The 22349-nt window shown below is 37.3% G+C and overlaps 1 protein-coding gene across 1 annotated transcript in view; it reads right to left on the minus strand.

The window, feature by feature from the left end:
- Nucleotides 1-22349, minus strand: part of LOC147911647 (protein WWC3-like) — a 152616-nt gene that overhangs the window by 50467 nt on the left and 79800 nt on the right. The window contains exons 7-9 of the mRNA XM_087427891.1: nucleotides 16126-16275; nucleotides 11762-11835; nucleotides 6236-6478 (exon numbers count right to left, since the gene is read on the minus strand). Of these exons, the coding sequence (XP_087284017.1) occupies nucleotides 6236-6478; nucleotides 11762-11835; nucleotides 16126-16275 (467 nt within the window). The remainder of the gene's footprint in view (nucleotides 1-6235; nucleotides 6479-11761; nucleotides 11836-16125; nucleotides 16276-22349) is intronic.

Consider the following 22349-nt stretch of genomic DNA (forward strand, 5'->3'; position numbering starts at 1 on the left):
CAAAATGAAGGATAAAAATCATATGATCATCTCAATAGATGCAAAAGCATTTGACAATATTCAACAACCATTTTGGATAAAAACTCTCAACAAAGTTGGTATAGAGGAATATCTCAACATAATGAAGGCCATATATGACAAGCCCACAACTAACATCATGCTCAACAGTGAAAAGCTGAAAGATTTTCCTCTGAGATCAGCAACAAGACAAGGATGCTCACTGTTGCCACTTTATTCAACATAGTACTGAAAGTCCTAGCCAGAGCAACTAGGCAAGAAAAAGAAATATAAGTCATCCAAATTAAAAAAGAAAAAGTAAACCTGTCACTATTTGCAGATGAATGATATTATATACAGAAAACCTTAAAGACTCCACCAAAAAATTATTAGAATAGATGAATTTGGTAAGGTTATAGATATGAAATCAAAACATAAAAACCTGTTGCATTTCTATATACTAATAATGAACTATCAGAAAGAGAAATTAAGAAAATCTCATTTACAATTGGATTAAAAAGAATAAACTACCTAGGCATAAATTTAACCTAGGAGGTAAAAGACTTGTACAGTGAAAACTAAGACATTGGTGAGAGAAATTGAAGAAGACACAAAAAAGTGGAAAGATATTCTGTGTTCATGGATTGGAGGAACTAATATTTTTAAAATGTCCATACTACCCAAAGCAATCTACAGATTCAATGCAATCACTATCACAATTCTAATGGCATTTTCACGTAACAGAATAAACCATCCTAAAATTTGTATGGAACCACAAAAGACTCTGAATAGCCAAAGCTATCTTGAGAAAGAAGAACAAAGTTGGAGGCATCATGCTCCTTGATTTCAAATTACCTACAAAGCTACAGTAATCAAAACAGTATGGTATTGGCGTAAAAACAGGATTGTAGATCAATGGAACAGAATAGAGAGCCAAAAAGTAAACCTACACATATATGGTCAATTAATTTATGACAAAGTCCAAGAATATGCAATGGGGAAAGACAATTTCTTCAATAAATAGTGCTGGAAAAACTGGATAGCCACATGTAAAAGAATGCAATTCAACCACTACCTTACACCATACACAAAAATTAACTCAAAGTGGATTAAAAAGAGTCAAATGCAAGACAAACTATAAAATGCAAGTTGAACTATAAAACTTCTAGAAGAAAACATAGACAGTCAGCTTCTTGACACTGGTCTTGGTGATGATATTTTGGATTTGACCCAAAAGCAAAGGCAACGAAAGCAAGAATAAATAACCATGACTGCACCAAACCTTATGCACAGCAAAGGAAATCATCAACAAAATGAGAAGTCAACTTACCAAATGAGAGAAAATATTTAAAAATCATATATCTGATTAGGGGTTAATATCCAAAATATATAAAGAACTTATACAACAGAATAGCAAAAAAAATTGATTAACAAATGGGCAGAGGATCCGAAGAGACATTTTTCCAAAGAAGATACACAGAAGGCCAATAGCTACATGAAAAGATGTTCAACCTCACTAATCATTAGGGGAATGCAAATCAATACCACAATGAGATATCACCTCATACCTGTTAGAATGGCTATCATCAAAAACACAAGAAATAGCAAGCGTTTGCAAGGATGTGAAGAAAAGGGAACATTTGTGCATTGTTGGTAGGAATATTAATTGGTACAGCCACTATAGAACACAGTATGGAGGTTCCTCAAAAATTAAAAATAGAACTACTATACGATCCAGCTATTCCACTTTTGGATATTTATCCAAAGGAAACAAAAACAGTAACTTGAAAAGATATATGCACCCATGTCCACTGCAGCATAATTTACAATAGCCAAGATATGGAAACAATCTAAGCGTCCATCAACAGACAAATGAAGAAAGAAAATGTGAGATACACACACACACACACACACACACACACAATGGTACATTTTCCAGCCATAAAAAAGAATGAAATCTTGCCATTTGCAGCAACCTGGATGGGCCTTGAGGACATTATGCTAAGTAAAGTCGGTCAGACAGAGAAAGACAAATACCGTATGATTTTACTTACATGTGGAAGATAAAAACAAAAAACACAAGCTCACAGATACAGACTGGTGGCTATCAGAAGTGGAGAATTGTGGTGGGGGGAACGGGTGAAAGGAGTGACAAGGTATAGACTTCCACTTATGAAATAAAGAAGTCACAGGGAAATAAAGTACAGCATGGTGACTACAGATAACAATAGTGTATGGCATGTTTGAAGACTGCTAAGAGAATAGATCTTAAAATTTCTCAACACAAGAAAAAAATTTTATAAACTACATATGCAGACAGATGTTAAGTAGACTTATTGTGGTGATCATTTTGAAATGATACAAAAATCAAATCATTATGTTGTACATCTGCAACTAATATGATATTTGTCAATACCTCAATTAGAAAAAATAAAAATTCTTTAAAAAGCACACTATCATTGTTTATAGTAATGTCAGTCACTCTACACTTTATTACCATTCCTTTGACTTTCTTCTCCATTTTACAGACACTCAAAGAGTAAAAGTAACTTGCCATGCAAGTTCAAAGCTTGATCAATCTGGTTATATCTGCTTGAACCCAAGAATGCACATTACCAATCACTGTGCTGCCTTGTTCCGTACAATTTTGTTGTCATTTATGTGGCAAAAATTAAGGGTTTCCTTTAATAACCAAACACTTTCCAGATTTTATGTTACACTTAAATTCCTACATAGGGCTTATCAAGGAGATATCTCAAAAATCTTATGTTCATTTTCTTTTTTCAGAAAATGTGGAGAGTGAAGAGTGAAAAAAGGGAGTTCAAAATATGCCTCCCAGTGGACTTCTGAACTAAATTTTGAAAACACTCTCCGGACTGCACTTTCACAACGAAGGGACACTATTAATTCATAGATTACATCATACAACTAACAGCTTCAAAAAGTGATGTGTTAATAAGAAATTTACCTAAACCCCATATAAAGCTCTTAATTTTTTTTCATAACACTTTTGTATAAATAGTAATTCAATCTGAATTCTATTAGCTCAACTTCCAAGTTAACAGATTCTAAATTGAGTTCTTATTGAAAATTAGCTCCACTCTTAAGAGATCAGGGTAGCATTTCCAACTCTAATTACCAAATCTATCCATTTACTCCATCTCTCTCCTTTTACTTATACAGCACAATAATTTTAGATTGTCGACTTATTTTCAGACTGTTTTACACTCAGAAAATTTTTAGAACAAATTACCCATTGTATCTTATGTGTGACACCTGTCACTCTACTGAATATAGTGGAAAGAAAGAGAAATGTAAATTTATACTGGGTAATCTGAAAGCTCTAGAGGCTAAAAATGTAAATTTCTTACAAAACACAGATGGAAACTTTCACATTAAGCCAGTCCATCAATTACTGACAGATGTAAAAACTATCCGTAATGTAAGCTTCTATAACTTCTTGTTTATTGTTCTACGAAAACAGAAATATTAAATATTTGCCAAACTTCTGTACTGATCTTTTCAACCAGAAAGCAAAAGAGATAAGAGTTTATTGGCAGCAAACTGGCCAGGGCCCAATCCTAGAAGTAGAGAGCCACGTGTCCCCACTTTAAAGGAGAAGGATTTCAAAGAATATTAAAAACCACTGCTATGAAGAGGAATATTTAAAAAAACAACAGATTAAGAAAATATGAAGTCTATTTTACTGTCTTTATTTCATTTATTTTTTTAAAGGTATGTATTTTTTTTTTTGGAGGAAGATTGGCCCTGAGCTAACATCTGTTGCCAATCTTTCTCCTTGTCTCCTTTTTTCTCCCCAAAGCCCACGTACATAGTTGTATGTCATCATCCTTCTAGTTGCTCCATGTGGGACACCACCTCAGCATGGCTTGATGAGTGGTGTGTAGGTCCACGCTCAGGACCCAAATCGGTGAACCCCAGGCTGCCGAAGTGGAGCATGCAAACTTAACTGCTATGTCACTGGGCCAGCCCCCTCATTTATTTTAAATAGTAGTTTATTTTAAAGATGTCTTTAAATTGTGACAAAGAAAAATGTGACTCAAACATTAATAAATTTCTGCTTGTGTGTGTGTGTGTGTGTGTGTGTGTCTGTGCGCGTGTCGAGGAAGATGTGCCCTGAGCTAACGTCTGCTGCCATTCTTCCTCTTTTCATATGTGACCCGCCACCACAGCACGGCCGCTAACAGAAGACTAGTGTAGGTCCGTGCCTGGGAACCGTGCCTGGGAACCAAACCTGTGACAACAAAGTGGAACACACCGAATTTAACCACTAGGCCACCAAGGCTGGATTCACAAATGTCTGCTTTTTGATAGCTCTGTTTCATTTTCACAATCAGTCTTAGATTAAAGTAGTTGGCTTTGGAAAGAGAATTTCTCAGGATGGAGTCTTGCAATAGAACCCTGGGGTTCTCTACTGAATATAAGCATCTCAAATAAATGTCTGCCACACCCTAACATTAGTATCATAAGTAAAAAGGGATATCATTAAGTCTGAACAGAAGAAATCTGAAAGACCAAAGGGTATTAGTTCTTTGCCTCATGCCTGCTCCAACATCTCTGGGAGATGTGCTGATTCCCAGCAGCTGAGGTGCCTGTGGAGGGTCATCAGCCAGTTGTAGAGGGCCTGACAAGGATTTGCATTTCTGGGTCAACCTTTCCCTCTGACAATGATCACACTGAAGCCCAGACAGGCAAATAGGGGGTCTGGCCCAACAGCGGGCATAGCTCAGTTCTAAGACACCAACTTTGGTCTCTTTGTGCCCTGCTCCACACCAGGTCTAACACCCCACGGCTTGCTTCCAGAGAAAGCCTCCTACCATAGGCCCTCTGCTTCTGATTTTCAAGCATGACTCAAATGAAAGGAGCCAGGATGGAGAAATGGGTCTGCATCAACAGACTGAGAACATCACAGCTGCAGGAACCCTCGCAGGGTATTTGGCCCCATCGCTTTGCCATGCAGCAGAGGTCGCAGACAGAAAATGTCTACAGGAGAAAAGTGCTGAGCGTGAAGGTGCTTATCAGCACGTGTGCATGCCCCTCCTTGCCCAAGGGCATTCAGTGGCAAATTCAGGAGACACTCTTGGGCCAATTCAGTTCCACTTTGGAACTCCATGCTTTAAAGATTTTTCTCCTTTTACTTCTCAAGAAGTAACACCTAGCATTAACATGCATGCTACAACTATAAATAAAAGCCCATTTGAAATAAAAATGTCAAATTTCCCTACTATAAGCAAAGGATCCACAAGCAATCATGTCCTGTTTCTGGAAGGCTTAGCCCTGGTACCTCACTAAAATAAGGAGCTCTGAGAGAGTGGAAATTGAGTCAGACTGAAAGGTACTTTTCTACCGTCGAGGAAAGTCTACACAGAGAAGACCAATGGAGAGGCCATTAGGAAGCCCAGGAGGCTGCAGGCATAGCCATAAGAAGACTTTAGGATATTAGAGAGAGTATAGGAGAAGATAGGGCAATGCCAAAGTCAGTTATTACTATTTCTGACCCAGGACGAACATACTTCATACTCAGAAGTCAAGTTTATTATTCCTTCTTTGCAACATGGTCCCAGCTCCCAGGACTCAGCACCTGTGCTTGTCCCATAAGAGATCCCATCAGCTGTATGAGCTTGGGTCACCCAATCCCTGAACTCAGGCATCAGGGGAAACACCAGCTGTGTGAGGTTCCATAAACTTATACCCTGGGACCACAGCACTCAGGCATGCTGAGATTTCTACATGGTGAGGGGCAGAGACAGTCAAGGTTGTGTGGGTGTCCTGAGAGGCAAGTGTAATTCAAGCGACCAAATCTACTCCTCTTAAAGAGAAAACCAACCAGAACTCCAGGCCCTCCCACCCAGAACATACAGGAGACCACAACAAGTATAGAACGGAGGGTTGGACTAAACATACAGAAGCAGAAGAGCACAGATGAAAACTTCAATTCCGTAGTTCCTTTTCAGATTTAGAATCAACTATGTGTATATTCTGAGTGAGGTGACAGGGATGCTATCATCTCAGGGGAACTAAAATTCCCTCCATACGTGCCTATGAGCTGGACTCTCCAAATACCACCACTTCCTGCCAAGGCTGACACTGCCTCTAATGTCATGACACAGACCCATGTTCTCAAGCAACATGCAAGTTCCCCAAGTTAGCTTTTCAAGTTCCTTCTTCACTGGAAACTGAGTCTTGCCCACTCCTGACACTCTGGAAGCCAGCCTACCTTTCTGTGGCACCCTGTACAGATGTGGCCCCCGCTCGCTGGATCTCCTCCTCCAAGCGCCCCAGCTCCTCCTCCAGGCGGGCCACATCCTCTGCCGGCCGTCTCTGCTGAACAATGAGCTGCAGCTCCTGAAGCAGGGCTTCCTTCTCCTTGATGAGCTGCAGCCGGTCTCTGTCAGCCTCAGCTGTGCCTGGCCAGGACTCAGTATCAAGCTTTGCCAGCTTTTGCTGGATATTTGAGACTCTGTAAGAGAAAGACATAGAAAAATCCACAGACTTAAAAAATCATCTTCAGGATATAGAGGCAAAAATCCTCAATGAAGTATTAGTAAACTGAATCCAACAATGTATAAAAAGAATTATATAACAACAACCAACTGGGATTTATCCCAGGTATGCAAGTCCGGTTCAACATTTGAAAATCAATTAGCATAACTCATCACATCAACAGACCAAAAAAGAAAGATCATTTAACCAAGTCAATAGATGCAGAAAAAATATTTGACAAAATCCAACAGTGATTTAGCATACAAACTTTCACTAAACTAGGAATAAAAGGAAACTTCCTCAGGGCCGGCCCAGTGGCGCAAGCGGTTAAGTGCGCGCGCTCCGCTGCGGCGGCCCGGGGTTCACTGGTTCGGATCCCGGGCGTGCACCGATGCACTGCTGGCAAGCCATGCTGTGGCGGCGTCCCATATAAAGTGGAGGAAGATGGGCACGGGTGTTAGCCCAGGGCCGTCTTCCTCAGCAAAAAAAGAGGAGGATTGGCGGATGTTAGCACAGGGCTGATCTCCTCACAAAAAAATAAATAAATAAATAAAATTAAAAAATAAAAAAAAAAAAAGGAAACTTCCTCAATTTGACAAAGAATATCTACAAAAACACCTACAGCTAACAACCTTGTTAATGATGAGAAACAAAGCTTTCCCACCAAGATCAAGCTCAAGGCACTTAAGATGTCCTCTCTCATGTCCTTTTCAACATCTTAGTTGAAGTCCTAGCTAATGTAATAAGATAAGAAAAGCAATAAAAGGTGTCCAGTTTGGAAAGGAAGACAAGCAACAGTCATTGTTCACAGATCACATGATCATCTATGTAGAAAATCCAAAATAACTGACAAAAAAAAAAATCTCTTGGAACTAAAAAGCAATTACAGCAAGGTTGCAGGATACACAGTTAATATACAAAAGTAAATTACTTTCCTAAATACAAGCTGCAAACAAAGGGAATTTAAATTAAAAACAAAATACCATTTATATTAGCACCCAAAAATGAAGCCCAGGGGGATAAATCTAATAAAATGTGTATAAGTTCTATATTTTAAAAAAAGCCACAAAACTCCGATAAACAGAAACAAAGAATAACTAAATAAATGGAGAGATATTCCATGTTCTTGTATAAGAATACTCAGTGTTGTCAAGATGTCAGTTCTTCCAAATTTGATCTATAGATTCAAAACAATCCCAATCAAAATCCCAGCAACTTAGTTTGTCAGAATCCCAACAAACTCATTCTAAAGTTCATACGGACAGGCAAAACACTCAGAATAGCCAACACAGTATTGAAGAAGAACAAAGTTGGAGGCCTAACACTACCAGACTTAAGACTTACTGTAAAGTTACAGTGATCAGGACAGAGTGGTATTGGCTGAAAGAACAGACAAAAAGAGATCAATGAAACAGAAAAAAATAGCACAGAAACAGACCCATATAAATATAGTCAACTGATCTACGAGCAAAGGAAATACAAGGGAGAAAAGACATTCTTTTCAACAAACAATGCTGGAAAAAATGAGTATCCGCAAGCAAAAAAAAATGAACCTAGACACAGAACTTACAGCCTTCACAAAATTAATTCAAAATGGATCACAGACCTAAATGTAAAAGGCAAACTATAAATTAACATAGGAGACAGCATAAGATAACATAGGAGAAAATCTAGATGACCTTGGGTATGGGTTGATTTTTAGATACAACACCAAAGGTATGACCCATGAAATAAATAACGGATAAGTTCAACTTCATTAAAATTAAAAACTTCTGCTCTGTGAAAGACACCATTAAGAGAATGAGAAGACAAGACACAAACTAGGAGAAAATATTTGCAAAAGACACATCTGATAAAGAACTGTTAACCAAAACATACCAAGAACTATTAAAACTCAACAATAAGAAAACAATTCAATTAAACTGGCCAAAGACCTTAAGAGACACCTCACCAAAGAAGATACACAAATGGCAAAGCAAATAAAAAAGATGCTCCACATCATATGTCATCAGGGCAATGCAAATTAAGACAGCAAAGAAATACCACTAGGCATCTATCAGAATAGCTGAAATCCAGAACAATGACAACACCAAATTCTGGTAAGGGTGTGGAGCAATAGGAATTCTCATTAATTGCTGTTGGGAATGCAAAATGGTACAGCCTCTTTAGAAAACAGTTTGGCGGTTTCTCAGAAAACTAAACATACTCTTACCATATGATTCAGAAATTCTGCTCCTTGATATTTACCCAGAAGAGTTAAAACTTATGTCCACACAAAAAACTTCACACAGATGTTTTTTTGCTGTTGTTAGTGCTGTCAAGTTGATTCCAACTCCTAGCAACATTATGTATAGCAGAGCGGAAGACCAGAGTCTGGTCTTTTTGCGCCATCCTCTCATGTTTGGGCACTATATGCTCCACTACTATTCACGGGGTTTTCATGGCCAGTTTTTTTGGAAATGGGTGGCCAGGTCCTTCTTCCTAGTCTGTCTTAATTTGGAAGCTTCACTGAAACTTGTCCACCATGGGTGATCTGCTGGTATTTGAAATATTGGTAACATAGCTTTCAGCATCACAGCAACACACAGCTGCCACAGTATGACAACCCACAGACAGGTGATGAGGTTCCCTGACTAGGAAACCAACCCCGGCCATGACGTTGAGAGCACCAAATCTTAACGACTACACCATACATGGATGTTTATAGCAGCTTTATTCATAACTGACAAAATTTGGAAGGAACCAAGTTGTTCTTCATTAGGTGAATGGACAAACTGTGGTACACTCAGACGATGGAATATTATTCAGCACTAAAAAGAAATGAGCTATTAAGCCATGAAATACATGGAGGAATTTTATGTGCGTATTATAAAGTGAAAGAAGCCAATCTGAAAAGACTATATACTACATGATTCCAACTATATGACATTCTGGAAAAGGCAAAACTAGGGAGACAGTAAAAGGCTCAGTGTTTGCCATAGTTAGCGGTAAGGAAGGAATTAACAGACAAAACACGTACGATCTTTAGGGTAGTGAAACTACTATGTATGATATCATAATATTAGATACATGTCATTATACATTTGCCCAAACCCATAGAAGGTACAATACCAAAAGTGAACCCTAACATAAAGAAACTTGGGACTTTGGGTGATTACATGTGTCAGTGTAGGTTCACCAATTGTAACAAATGTAGCACTGTGGCAGGAGATGTTTAGAGTAGGGTAGGCTGTGTGTAGGCAGATAGGTAGTAGTCATGAGCTGCATAACAACATTTTGGTCAATGACAAACCACATGTATCACAGTGATCTCATAAGATTAGTATCATATAGCCCAGATGTATAGTGGGTTATATCATCTAGGTTTGCATAAGTACACTCTGTGATGTTTGCACAACGACAAAATCACCTAATGACACACTTCTCAGAACATATTCTTGTCGTTAAGGGACGTATGACCGTATATGGGAACTCTCTGTACTTTCCACTCAGTTTTGCTGTGAAGCTCAAACTGCTCAAAAAATAAAATATACCTTAAGAAAAAAGATACGGGTGAAGTGCGATGTTCTCTCATGAATAATATTCCTAAATACTTACCTAAACATTTAAAAGGTTACTCACTGTAACCTTAAATATTACCCGCCATACCAACACCACTTCTAGAAAACAAAAAGTCATTTACTATAGTAAATGTTACAGCAAATTATGTAACAATTATTTGCTAACTGTATCAATGATCTAATTTGTGAGTTTAAGTACAGTATAGCAAATTCCGGCCCACACTGTGCATTTTCAGTAGAAACATGCAAGAATGCCCAGAGGACTATTCAGAAGAGACAACATTTCCTCACAAACACCAGCAAGCTAAAGAGAAGAAATGTATGAAAAAGAACGTGACCACTGTAAATAATCAACATGGTTAAATGAATTTTGCAGTGTCTCATGTGGAAATCTGAAGTCCAACACTAATACATAACAATAAGCAAGGAAGAACTGGATATAAAACCACCTAGCAACAGAAGACCCACATCAATTAACACTTGCCGTTAGCAGAGAGTCATGTGATCTGATTTCATTGCTATTTTTACATTTTCTAAGAAGCCAAGAAAGTGCATTTCCAGACATATATAAGTTACATACATTGATCAGGCCCAATTATTTAGCCAGAAACTAACCTCTTTACCCTACCTGGTATTTTGCTGTTTTCCCTCCAAGATAATATTTCATTTGTGATCAAATACTTCTTTTTAAACATATGCTTCATAGTTTTAAGAAAGACATAGTCATGTGGCACATCACAACATTTCAGTCAATGACAGACCACATGAACAACAGTGTCCCAAAAGATTAGTACCATATAGCCTAGGTGTATTGTAGGCTATACCGCCTAGGTTTGTGTAAGTACACTCTATGGTGATCGCACAACAACGAAATCACCTAATGATACATTTCGCAGAATGCATCTCTGTCGTTAAGTGACGTATGACTATATTTTAAAGCAATTTTGTTTTATGATGCTTACCAAAGGAAAAAAAGAGATGAGATCCCTAAAAAGAGGACAGGAATGTTAAGGGAGTGTGACAATATTGAAAAAAAAGGGCCCGAAGCATTTAAGGAGAAATATGACATAAAAATGTGACTCAGTTTTGCCCATGTTCGAAAGTTAAAACTAGGAAAGAAATAAAAATGCACAAATATAGTCAAATCTAGAATTTCAGAAGACAGATTATTTAGAATGCAGATCAGTATAAATAACTGCATTTAAATTCTTTGTAATAAAATAAAACAGAATATCTACTGCTATCACCTGTTAACCTGCTACTTAAAATGTCTTTTAAACAAAGATATGTGGCTTTTTCCATTAAGCTATTGAGCCACATATATAAAAGAAAAAATAGTTTAACTTAAGGTGGTCTGAGGGACTGTTGCTCAGTCTACTGGAAAGAAGAATGAAGGTAGGGAGGGAAAGAGGCAGTTCTGAACCAGCCAGAAGGACAAGGAAAGCTGAAAAAGTCTCTAATCTTTTTGAATCAAGTGTTTACAGCTGTTACCAATATTTTGAATTTTACATTTTAAATGCACTTGACATTTTGTCATATGTATTAAGAAGCTAAATATAAATGAGAATCCATTATTTTGCATTACATCAGACACGGCATTCTGATAAAATGGTGGATAGTCACATACTGAACTGTTACATTTCTCTCCATGGGAGAAAGTAAACAAGCAAAAGACCAGATTTAAAAAATGAGCTTCTTACCTCTTTCTGGCTTCTTCATATTGCCAATTAAGTCTGACTTGGTCAACAAGGTTTGTTTTACCATTAAAGGCAAACTTTCAGGAACAGAAGGAAAAAAAGGAATGAAAACACACATTAAAAACATATTTTCAAAATAGTTTAAATTCATTTAAACTTTCAGCAAAAATTTAAAATATTCTTCTAATTTTTCTTTCAATTTCAATTTTTTAAAAGCTCTGGAAGAAATGTACAAAATCCCACTCTGCTGCAACCTCTGAACATAAGAGTTTAAGAATAGGCCCTTTGTTTCAGCTAAACAGCTTGATGTGTTTTACCCTGTGGAAAGATATTCATCTATTTTGTTATTCCATAAAACACTAACTGAAGTTCAAAAAAGGAAATAACTTATTAAAAGTTGATACAAAGTATAAAATGTACTCCCATTTTGGGCAGCATTCTTAATTGTCCAATTTCTCAGTGAATACAGAATAATGATGTTCTAGTAAGTAGTAATAAAATCTGAAGAAGACAGACCAGTTGTACAGGTATGAGGTTTAGGACTCCTTCCAATATCACATGGTATACAGAGGAACAAAAGGTGAAAAGAAGAAAAGCTAAGTATCAAAATGCCTAGTATTGCGGAGTATTACTTTAACAGTTGGAATTTAAAATGTGGTGTTTTAGACCCAATAAGTAGTTCTACTTAATATTTCTCCTACCAATGATACTGAAAACAAAATTCTAGACAAAACAAAAAGATCTGTATGAGACATAATTGTAGCTCACTTTGGTTACCTTTTCCTTCATTCCTGGAAATGTCATACAACTGCGTTTTCAATAAATTCTTCCATCTGTAGATCTGACCATATATTATCTGGCCATATATTATACCACTAACTCTCTTACTTTTTAACGTCTTCTAATCAAGAAACATTTGAAAATATTCTACTTGGTTAGCGAACAATTGATTGATACATTTATATTGCCCTAAGAATAAAGTGAATGGCAACATGAAAAGGTGCCTTATGGTGGACTGAAAATTCTCTAATGAAATGAATCTCAATCTTACACATTTAAACAGTTTCAGTTGCTGTCCCTTTCTACAAACTTTCCTCAGTATAAACACACTCAGGTTGAAGTTTCACATCTTAAAATTTCTGCAGAAATGATCTACTTGTCCTCTCATCATCCTCTTTATCAGAGGCTACTCAGCCTACTCTTTCCTGAGATTAATACACTTCACTTCTTACATTTCTACTAAAAGCTATTTATAAACTTCCAGGCTTTGTTTTTTCACTCTTGTTTCAGACTAACGAAGGATGTTTTAATCAAAAACAAAGAAACCTACAGCACAAAAATCAAAAAGGTTCTTGTCTCACTTTCCACAAAGTCCTACATCACGCAAACTACCAAATTCCAACGTTATTATGGTATTGCTTTTAAGTTTCTAGTTAGAAATCCCCATTCTTGAAAATCATGTCATATACATAAACACCTACCCAAAAAGCTGACTCAAAACATTAAGTAAGGTAGGTAAACTTCTAAGATTACCCCTATGATCTCCATCTTCTGTTATTCAGCCCATGTGTAATCCTCTCCCCTGGAAAGTGAGTGAGACGTACCAACTTGATTAGATCCAACAGAACAGTGCAAGCGACGAGAAGTCATTTCTGTGATTAGGTTACAGCAGATTGTGGTGACATCCATCATCTTAGGCTGACTTTCTCTATTGCCTTCTTAGCTTGCACATTTTGATGAAGCAAGCTCCCATGTTGAAGAGAGCAATGTGGCAAGGAACAGAGACTCTCAGTCCAACAGCCTGTGATGAACTGAATCCTGCTAACATTCATGTGAGCTTAAAAGTGGATCTTTCCCACTTGAATACAATAATTCAAAGAGGCTTATGCACCCCTATGTTCACTGCAGCATTATTCATAATAACCAAAATGTGGAAGCAAGCCAAGTGCCCATCAACTGATGACTGGGTAAAGAAGATGTGGTATATATATACAATGGAACACTACTCAGCCATAAAAAAAGAAAAAATCATCCCATTTGCAACCACTTGGATGGAATGTGAGGGTATGAGTTACATGAGATAAGCCAGACAGAGAAAGACAAACACCATATGATTTCACTCATATCTGGAAGATAAACAAATACATGGACAAAGAGAACAGATCAGTGGTTACCAGAGGGAAAGGGGTTTGGGGGGTGCACATAAGGGGCAAAGGGGCACATATATATATGGTGACAAATAATAATCTACAACTGAAATTTCACAATGTTATAAACTATTATGACCTAAATAAAAAAATTAAAAAAAGTTTTTTTTAAAGTGTACCTTTCACTCAGTTGGGTCTTCAGATAAGACTCAATGCCTAGCTGACATTTGACCACAGTTTTGAAACCTTAAACCAGAAGATTCTTGACCAGACTCCTGGCCGACAGAAACTGTGAGATAATAAATGTGTGTTGTTTTAATCTACTAGAGCTGGGGGGAAATTCTGTTACACAGCAAGAGCTAACTAATTAACTAAGGCATACCTTTTGATATATTTTTATACAGTATTATGATGTAATAGAGAGTACAGGAGTTTAAAGGTCAGAGATATTGATTTAAACCCAGACCTCTCCTAGGTATAAAATCTTAGGTAACTTGGCACCTCAGTGTCTCCATCACATTACTTAACAGGGATGGGAATAACTACTTAAAATGAGATCATTGCTGGGAAGCTGCCAGCCCCAATACACTGCAGAGGCTGAAAAGGGAAAATTTACTGCTAGAGTTATTACAACTGCATAAAAAGCCCCAGCACATATATTTTTAGGACATTCTACCTAAATCATTACAAAGCGTTTGATCTTACCTATTTCTCCTTAAACTAGTTAGGAATAACCACATTCTAATTCTAATCTTCTGATAAGAAGCAATGAATAACTAAAGGAAATCAATGCATCATACTTCTTTCCTTTTCTCACTTACTCCAAAATCTTTAGGAAAAATGCAGGACTTTTTTTTTTTGGTGAGAAAGATTGGCCCTGAGCTAACATCTGTTGCCAATCTTCCTCTTTTCGCTGAGGAAGATTGTCACTGAGCTAATATCTGTGCCATTTTCCTCTACTTTGTATGAGGGACACTGCCATAGCATGGCTTGATGAGCAGTAAGTAAGTCTGCAGGAAGGATCTGAACCTGCAAACCCTGGGCTGCCACAGCGGTGCACGCAAACTTAACCACTATGCTACCTGGCCAGCCCCAAGAAAAATGCTGGACATTTTTGAGTTATAGATTCTTTTCTATGTGTTACAGATAGCGACCATATTCTTTAAACCAAAGAATACATGTGGTTGAAAATGCATAAGTATACTTTTAAGAACAATGAGGGGAAAAATGAAATTAAGCTCTTTCTGAAAATTCAAGACAGTCATTATTATAAGACTATATCATAGTCCCCAAAGAAGTAATATTTGCTAAATTTCAAAATATTAGCTATTTATTTAAGACCATGAGTTCACTTTTTCAATCTTTATTGTATACTTTCTTTTTATTTTTTTTCTGTCTTCTGCATCCACTGACACTTCATTTTTATTTAATATGCCCTAAGAAAAAGAAGCAATCCAGTGGCTTTATATTTGGTACTAAGTTAATAACAAATCTCACTCAACAATATTAGAAAAGTACTTTTAAATATTCACAATCCTGTTTCAAATGGAGATTCCCAACCCTAAGCTAACTCAATTATCAAAAGGGCATTTTGAAATTCTTCTAAGTCTCAAACAAAATTTATTTTAATTGAGGTTAATTTCCTGACATTCTATTAGAAGAATAAGAAACAGTATCAAAGTATAAGCCAAGAGCGGCACAGCTACAAAAGCTTTAGAAATGACTGTTCTAAGCCAGTAATAAGCAACCTATGACCCAGGGGCAAAATCCAACCTGTCACCCATTACAGGAACATAGCCACACCAATTTGTTGTCTAGTATCTATGGCAGCTTTTGTACAATATGGCAGAGTTGAAAAGTTGACAGAGGTACTGAATCCCTGCAAAGCCTAAAATATTTACTGTGTGATCCTTACAGAAAAAGATTGCCAATCTGTGCTTTAAAAAGTCATGTCTGTTGAAAAAAAAATTTAGATTGAAATTTGAAAAGGATTCTGCCATTTTAAAAAGCCAAATCACAAGGATAAAGGTAGTTAGCAATTCAATTGCACCCCATACCATTGAACCTTCACAAGTGGACATCAGAAACAATATTTTTTCTTTCAACTTAACTGCATAAAAGACAAAATATTTCTGAAAATGCAAAATTTTTTAAAATTAGTGACAGCAACACAAAACACGTCCTTTTTTCTCTCATTTCCTGTTCCTTAAGCAAGCATACCTGTCCAATGGCATCAGTCTGAGATCCAGTACTGCAGAACTGTTGAGGCAAACAAGAATCTACAAGTGAGCCTGGATTGTGAGGAAGCTCTTGCAGAGAGTCAGTAACAGAGCAGTAATTCTTGAAACCATGGGTAAGCTTAGCCAGGATCTGTAATAGAATGAAACAAGCTATTTCAATAGGGATGTAATGCTTCTTTTCTCCTTAAAGCAATCATTTCACTTCAGTTCTAGGTCTCCAACTTTATTACTGGAAAGTTGGCCCACTCTATTCCCCATTCTCATTAGAATTAAAAGAAATGTTTTTTCACTACTTGCACCTTCAATAAAATTCTTAGTTGATTAAATCAAACAGTGATTGAGTGATCTTGGTAGATTGTTACTAAAATGGCAAATAACTGCAGAATCACTTTTACCAGTTTTTATATATTTATTTATTTTTAATTTTTTGTTTATTGCAGTAACATTGGTTTATAACATTGTATAAAATGCAGGTGTACATCATTATACTTCTATTTCTGCATAGATTACATCATGTTTACCAACCAAAAACTAATTACAACCCATCACCACACACATGTGCCAAATTATCCCTTTCACCCTTCTCCCTCCCCCATTCCTCTCTGGTAACCACCAATCCAATCTCTGTCTCTAGGTGTTTGTTTATTGTTGTTATTATCTACTACTTAGTGAAGGAAATCATATGGTATTTGACCTTCTCCCTCTGACTTATTTCACTTTGCATAATACCCTCAATGTCCATCCATGTGGTCACAAACGGCTGCATTTCATCGTTTCTTATGGTTGAGTAGTATTCCATTGTGTATATATACCACATCTTCTTTATCCATTCGCCCCTTGAAGGGTACTTAGGTTGCTTCCAAGTCTTGGCTATTGTGAATAACGCTGCAATGAACACAGGGGGCCAAGTACCTTTACAAATTGGTGTTTTCAATGTCTTTGGATAAATACCCAACAGTGGAATAGCTGGATCATATGGTAGTTCTATCCCTGATTTTTTGAGGAATCTCCATACTGTTTTCCATAGTGGCTGCACCACTTTGCACTCCCACCAGAGTATATGAGAGTTCCCTTCTCTCTATACCCTCTCCAACACATGTTGTTTCCTGTCTTGTTAATTATAGCCATTCTGATGGGCGTGAGGTGATATCTCATTGTTGATTTCCATTTCCCTGATAGTTAGTGATTTTGAACATCTTTTCATGTGCCTGTTGGCCATCTGTATATCTTCTTTGGAGAAATGTCTGTTCAAGTCTTTTGCCCATTTTTTAATTGGGTTGTTAGATTTACTGTTGTTGAGATGCATGAGTTCTTTATATATTTTGGAGATTAACCCCCTATCAGATGTATGGTTTGCAAATATCTACTCCCAATTGTTAGGTTGTCTTTTCATTTTGTTGATGGTTTCCTTTGCTGTGCAGAAGCTTTTTAGTTTGATGTAGTCCCATTTGTTTATTTTTTCTATTGTTCTCTTGCCCTGTTAGACATGGCACTTAAAATATGTTGCTAAGACCGATGTCGAAGAGTGTACTGCATATGTTTTCTTCTAGAAGTTTCAGGTCTCACATTCAAGTCTTTAAACCATTTGGAGATAATTTCTGTATATGGTGTAAGGTAAGGATCTACTTTCATTTTTTTGCATGTGGCTGTCCAGTTTTCCCAACACCATTTGTTGAAGAGACTTTCTTTTCCCCATTGTATGTTCTTGGCTCCTTTGTCAAAGATTAGCTGTCCATAGATGTGTGGGTTTATTTCTGGGCTTTCCATTCTATTCCATTGATCTGTGTGTCTGGTTTTGTGTCAGTACCATGCTTAGTAGTATATTTTGAAATCAGGGAATGTGATACCTCCAGCTTTGTTCTTTTTTCTCAGGATTCCTTTAACTATTGAGGGTCTTTTGTTGTTCCATATAAATTTTAGGATTCTTTCTTCTATTTCTGTGACAAATGTTGTTGGAAGTTTGAGGAGGATTGCACTGAATCTATAGATTGCTTTAGGAAGTATGGACATCTTAACTATGTTAATTCTTCCAATCCAAGAGCATGGAATATCTTTCCATTTCTTTGTGTCTTCTTCAATTCCTTTCAGCAATGTTTTATAGTTTTCGGTGTACAGATCTTTCACTTCTTTGGTTAAGTTTATTCCTAGGTATTTTATTCTTTTTGTTGCAATGTAAATGGGATGGTATTCTGAATTTCTCTTTCTGCTGCTTCATTGTTAGTGTATAGAAATGGAACTAATTTTTGTATGTTGATTTTGTATCCTGCAACTTTACCATATTGGTTTATTACTTCTAAAAGTTTTCTGGTGGATTCTTTAGGGTTTTCTATATATAAAATCATGTCATCTGCACATAGTGACAGTTTCACTTCTTCCTTTCCAATTTGGATCCCTTTTATTTCTTTGTCTTGCCTGACTGCTCTGGCTAGGACTTCCAGTACTATGTTAAATAGCAGTGGTGACAGTGGGCATCCTTGTCTGGTTCCTGTTCTTAGAGGGATAGTTTTCAGTTTTTCACCATTGAGGATGATATTAGCTGTGGGTTTGTCATATATGGCCTTTATTATGTTGACGTACTTTCCTTCTATTCCCATTGTATTCAGAGTTTTTATCACAAATGGATGCTGTATCTTGTCACATACTTTCTCTGCAACCATTGAAATGATCATGTGATTTTTATTCTTCATTTTATTAATGTGGTGTATTACATTGATTGATTTGCGAATGTTGAACGATACCTGCATACCTGGAATGAATCCCACTTGATCATGGTGTATAATCTTTTTAACGTATTGTTGTATGGGATTTGCTAGTATTTTGTTGAGGATTTTTGCATCGATGTTCATCAGTGATATTGGCCTGTAATTTTCTTTTTTGGTGTTGTCCTTGTCTGGTTCTGCTATCAGGGTAATGTCGGCTTCGTAGAATGAGTTAGGGAGCTTCCCCCCCTCCTCAATTTTTTGGAAGAGTTTGAGAAGGATAGGTATTAAGTTTTCTTTGAATGTTTGGTAGAATTCACCAGGGAAGCCGTCTGGTCCTGCACTTTTATTTTTGGGGTGGTTTTTGATTACTGTTTCGATCTCCTTACTGGTGATTGGTCTATTCAAATTCTCTACTTCTTCTTTACCCAGTTTCAGAAGGGTGTATGATTCTAATAATTTATCCATTTTTCCAGATTGTTGAATTGGTTGGCATATAGCTTTTCATAGTCTTCTCTTATAATCTTTTGTATTTCTGAGGTGTCTGTTGTAGTTTCTCCTCTTTCATTTCTGATTTTACTTATTTGTTCTTTCTCTCTTTTTTCTTGGTGAGTCTAGCTAAAGGTTTGTCATTTTTGTTTATCTTTTCAAAGAACCAGCTCTTCGTTTTATTAATTTTTTCGATTGTTTTTTAGTCTCTATTTCATTTATTTCTGCTCTGATTTTTATTATTTCCCTTCTTCTACTGAATTTGGGCTTTGTTCTTCTTTTTCCAGTTTCTTTAGGTGCATTGTTAGATTGCTTATTTGAGATTTTTCTTGTTTGTTGAGATAGGCCTGTATTGCTATAAACTTCCCTCTTAGAACCACTTGTATTGCATCCCATAAATTCTGGCATGTCGTATTTTCATTTTCATTTGAATCCAGGTATTTTTTTATTTCTTCTTTGATTTCTTCGGTGACCCAGTCGTTGTTCAGTAGCATTTTGTTTAATCTCCACATATTTGTGGCTTTTCTGATTTTCTTCCTAGAGTTGATTTCTAGTTTCATACCGTTGTGGTCAGAAAAGATGCTTGGTATTATTTCAATCTTCTTAAATTTATGGAGACTTGTTTTGTGGCCTAATATGTGATCAATCCTGGAGAATGTTCCATGTGCATTTGAAAAGAACATGTATTCTTCGGTTTTTGGATGGAATGCTCTGTATATATCTACTAGGTCAATCTGTTCTAGTGTATCATTTAAGGCCAATGTTTACCTATTGATCTTCTGTTTGGATGATCTATCTGTTGGTATAAGTGGAGTGTTAAAGTCGCCTACTATTATTGTGTTAGTCTGTTTCATTTTTGTGTCTGTTAATAATAGCTTTATATATTGAGGTGCACGTACATTGGGTGGGTAGATATTTACAAGTGTTATATCCTCTTCTTGGATTGTTCCCTTCATCACCATGTAATGCCCTTGTCTCTTTTTACAGTTTTTGTTTTAAAGTCTATTTTGTCTGATATGAGTACTGCTGCCCAGCTTTCTTTTCATTGGCATTTGCATGGAGTATCTTTTTCCATCCCTTCACTTTCAGTTTATGTGTGTCTTTAGGTCTGAAGTGTGTCTGTTGTTTGCAGGGTCTTGTTGTTTTATCCAATCAGCCAACCTATGCCTTTTAATAGGAGCATTTAGTCCATTGACGTTTAAAGTAGCTATTGATAAGTATGTACTTCCTGCTATTTTTTAACTTTTTCCTTTCTCAGTGCTTTAGTAGTCCTTCTCTGTTTCTTTCTCCTTCTATACAGAATTGATGGTCTCTTTGGTTTGACCTCTGTCTGAAAGCTTTACTCTTTAACTCCCCTCCTCCCTCATTTTATGTTTTGGATATCATATCTCACCTCTTTTTTGTGCATTTGTATCTATTACCCTCTTATTATGGAAATAGATAATTTTTCCTATTTATGGTCTTCTCTTTTCCCCTTAAATCAGTCCCTTTAACATTTCTTGTAGCATTGGTTTCTTGGTGACAAACTTCTTTAATTTTTGCTTGTCTGGGAAAATTTTTGATCTTTCCTTCCATTTTGAATGATAACCTTGCTGGGTAGAATATTCCAGGCTGTAAGTTTTTTCCTTTTAGCACTTTAAATATATCATGCCACTCTCTTCTCGCCTGTAAGGTTTCTGCTGAGAAGTCAGCTGATAGCCTCATGGGGTTTCCTTTGTATGTAACTTGACATTCTCTTGCAGCTTTTAGGATTTTCTCTTTATCTTTAATTCTGGACATTTTGATTATGATGTGTCTTGGTGTGGGCCTCTTTGGGTTTATCTTGTTTGGGGCTCTCTGTGCTTCCTGTACCTGGATATCTGTTTCCTTCTTTAGGTTAGGGAAGTTTTCATCTATTATTTCTTGAAATAGATTCTCTGCCCCTTTGTCTTGCTCTCCTCCTTCCGGGACACCTATAACATGGATGTTAGTGCGCTTGATGTTGTCACAGAGGTCCCTTAGACTGTCCTCATTCTTTTTAATTCTTTTCTCTTTTACTTGTTCAGCTTGGGTAATTTCTTCTAGTCTTTCGTCCAGCTCGCAGGTCCATTCTTCAGTATCCTCTACTCTGCTTTTGAGTCTCTCTAGTGAATTTTTCATTTCCAGTATTGTATTCTTCATTTCTGATTGGTTCTTGTTTATGTCTTCCATTTCTTTGTTGACATTCTCACTGAGCTCATCTATTCTTCTCCCTACATCAGTGAGCATCCTTTACAATCTTTGTTTGAACTCTCTGTCAGGTAGGTTGCTCATTTCCGTTTCACTTAGTTCCTTTTCTGGGGTTTTGTCCTGTTCCCTTACTTGGAATGTATTCCTTTGCCTCCTCATTTTGTGTCTTTCCCTGTGCTTGTGTCTACATATTAGGTAGGTCAGCTACGTCTCCTGCTGATGTATGTGATGGCTTAGGAGGCGTGCAGTGTGCTTCCCTCAGTTCTCAATGTTCCAGGGGTGACCCCTATGTGGGCTACGTGTGTCCTTCTGTTGTGGTTTGCTCTCCCTGTAGGAGCCCAGGGAGGCTGAGTTATGCTCCTGGCTAGCTGTTGTAATGCTCAGCTGCTTGTAGTTGTTGTGGGCCCTTCAGTCTCTTTATCAGGTATGGGGAGCCCCAGCACAGTTGGCTGTACGTTCTAATACCACATTTGTGTTGCAGTATTTCTTTTAAGTGAGTAGGCCCCCAGCATGGCAGGTTTAGGCTCAGGGACTTACAATTGCTGTAAGCCTCCAGCCTTTAGGTCTCTTGTCAGCTCTCTGAGGGTTGCAGCTAGGTGACACTGGCCTCAGCAATGGGAGCACCCAATTGTTTCAGGCTTGGGAAGGTGGGGCAAACCCCTATGTGGGTCTTTGAGAAGCACAAGTCTTCTGCAGCTGACAAGCCCTGCCGCCCACAGGTCCACACACACAGTCAACACAGTCCTGCCCCGTGTGCACGCCCTGACCTCCCAAAGTGCATCCAGTCTCTCCCCGGTGGGAGCCCCAC

The sequence above is a fragment of the Ceratotherium simum genome, chromosome Y (assembly GCF_057802395.1).
Source record: "Ceratotherium simum simum isolate JZ-2026a chromosome Y, ASM5780239v1, whole genome shotgun sequence".
NCBI classification, from domain to species: domain Eukaryota; kingdom Metazoa; phylum Chordata; class Mammalia; order Perissodactyla; family Rhinocerotidae; genus Ceratotherium; species Ceratotherium simum.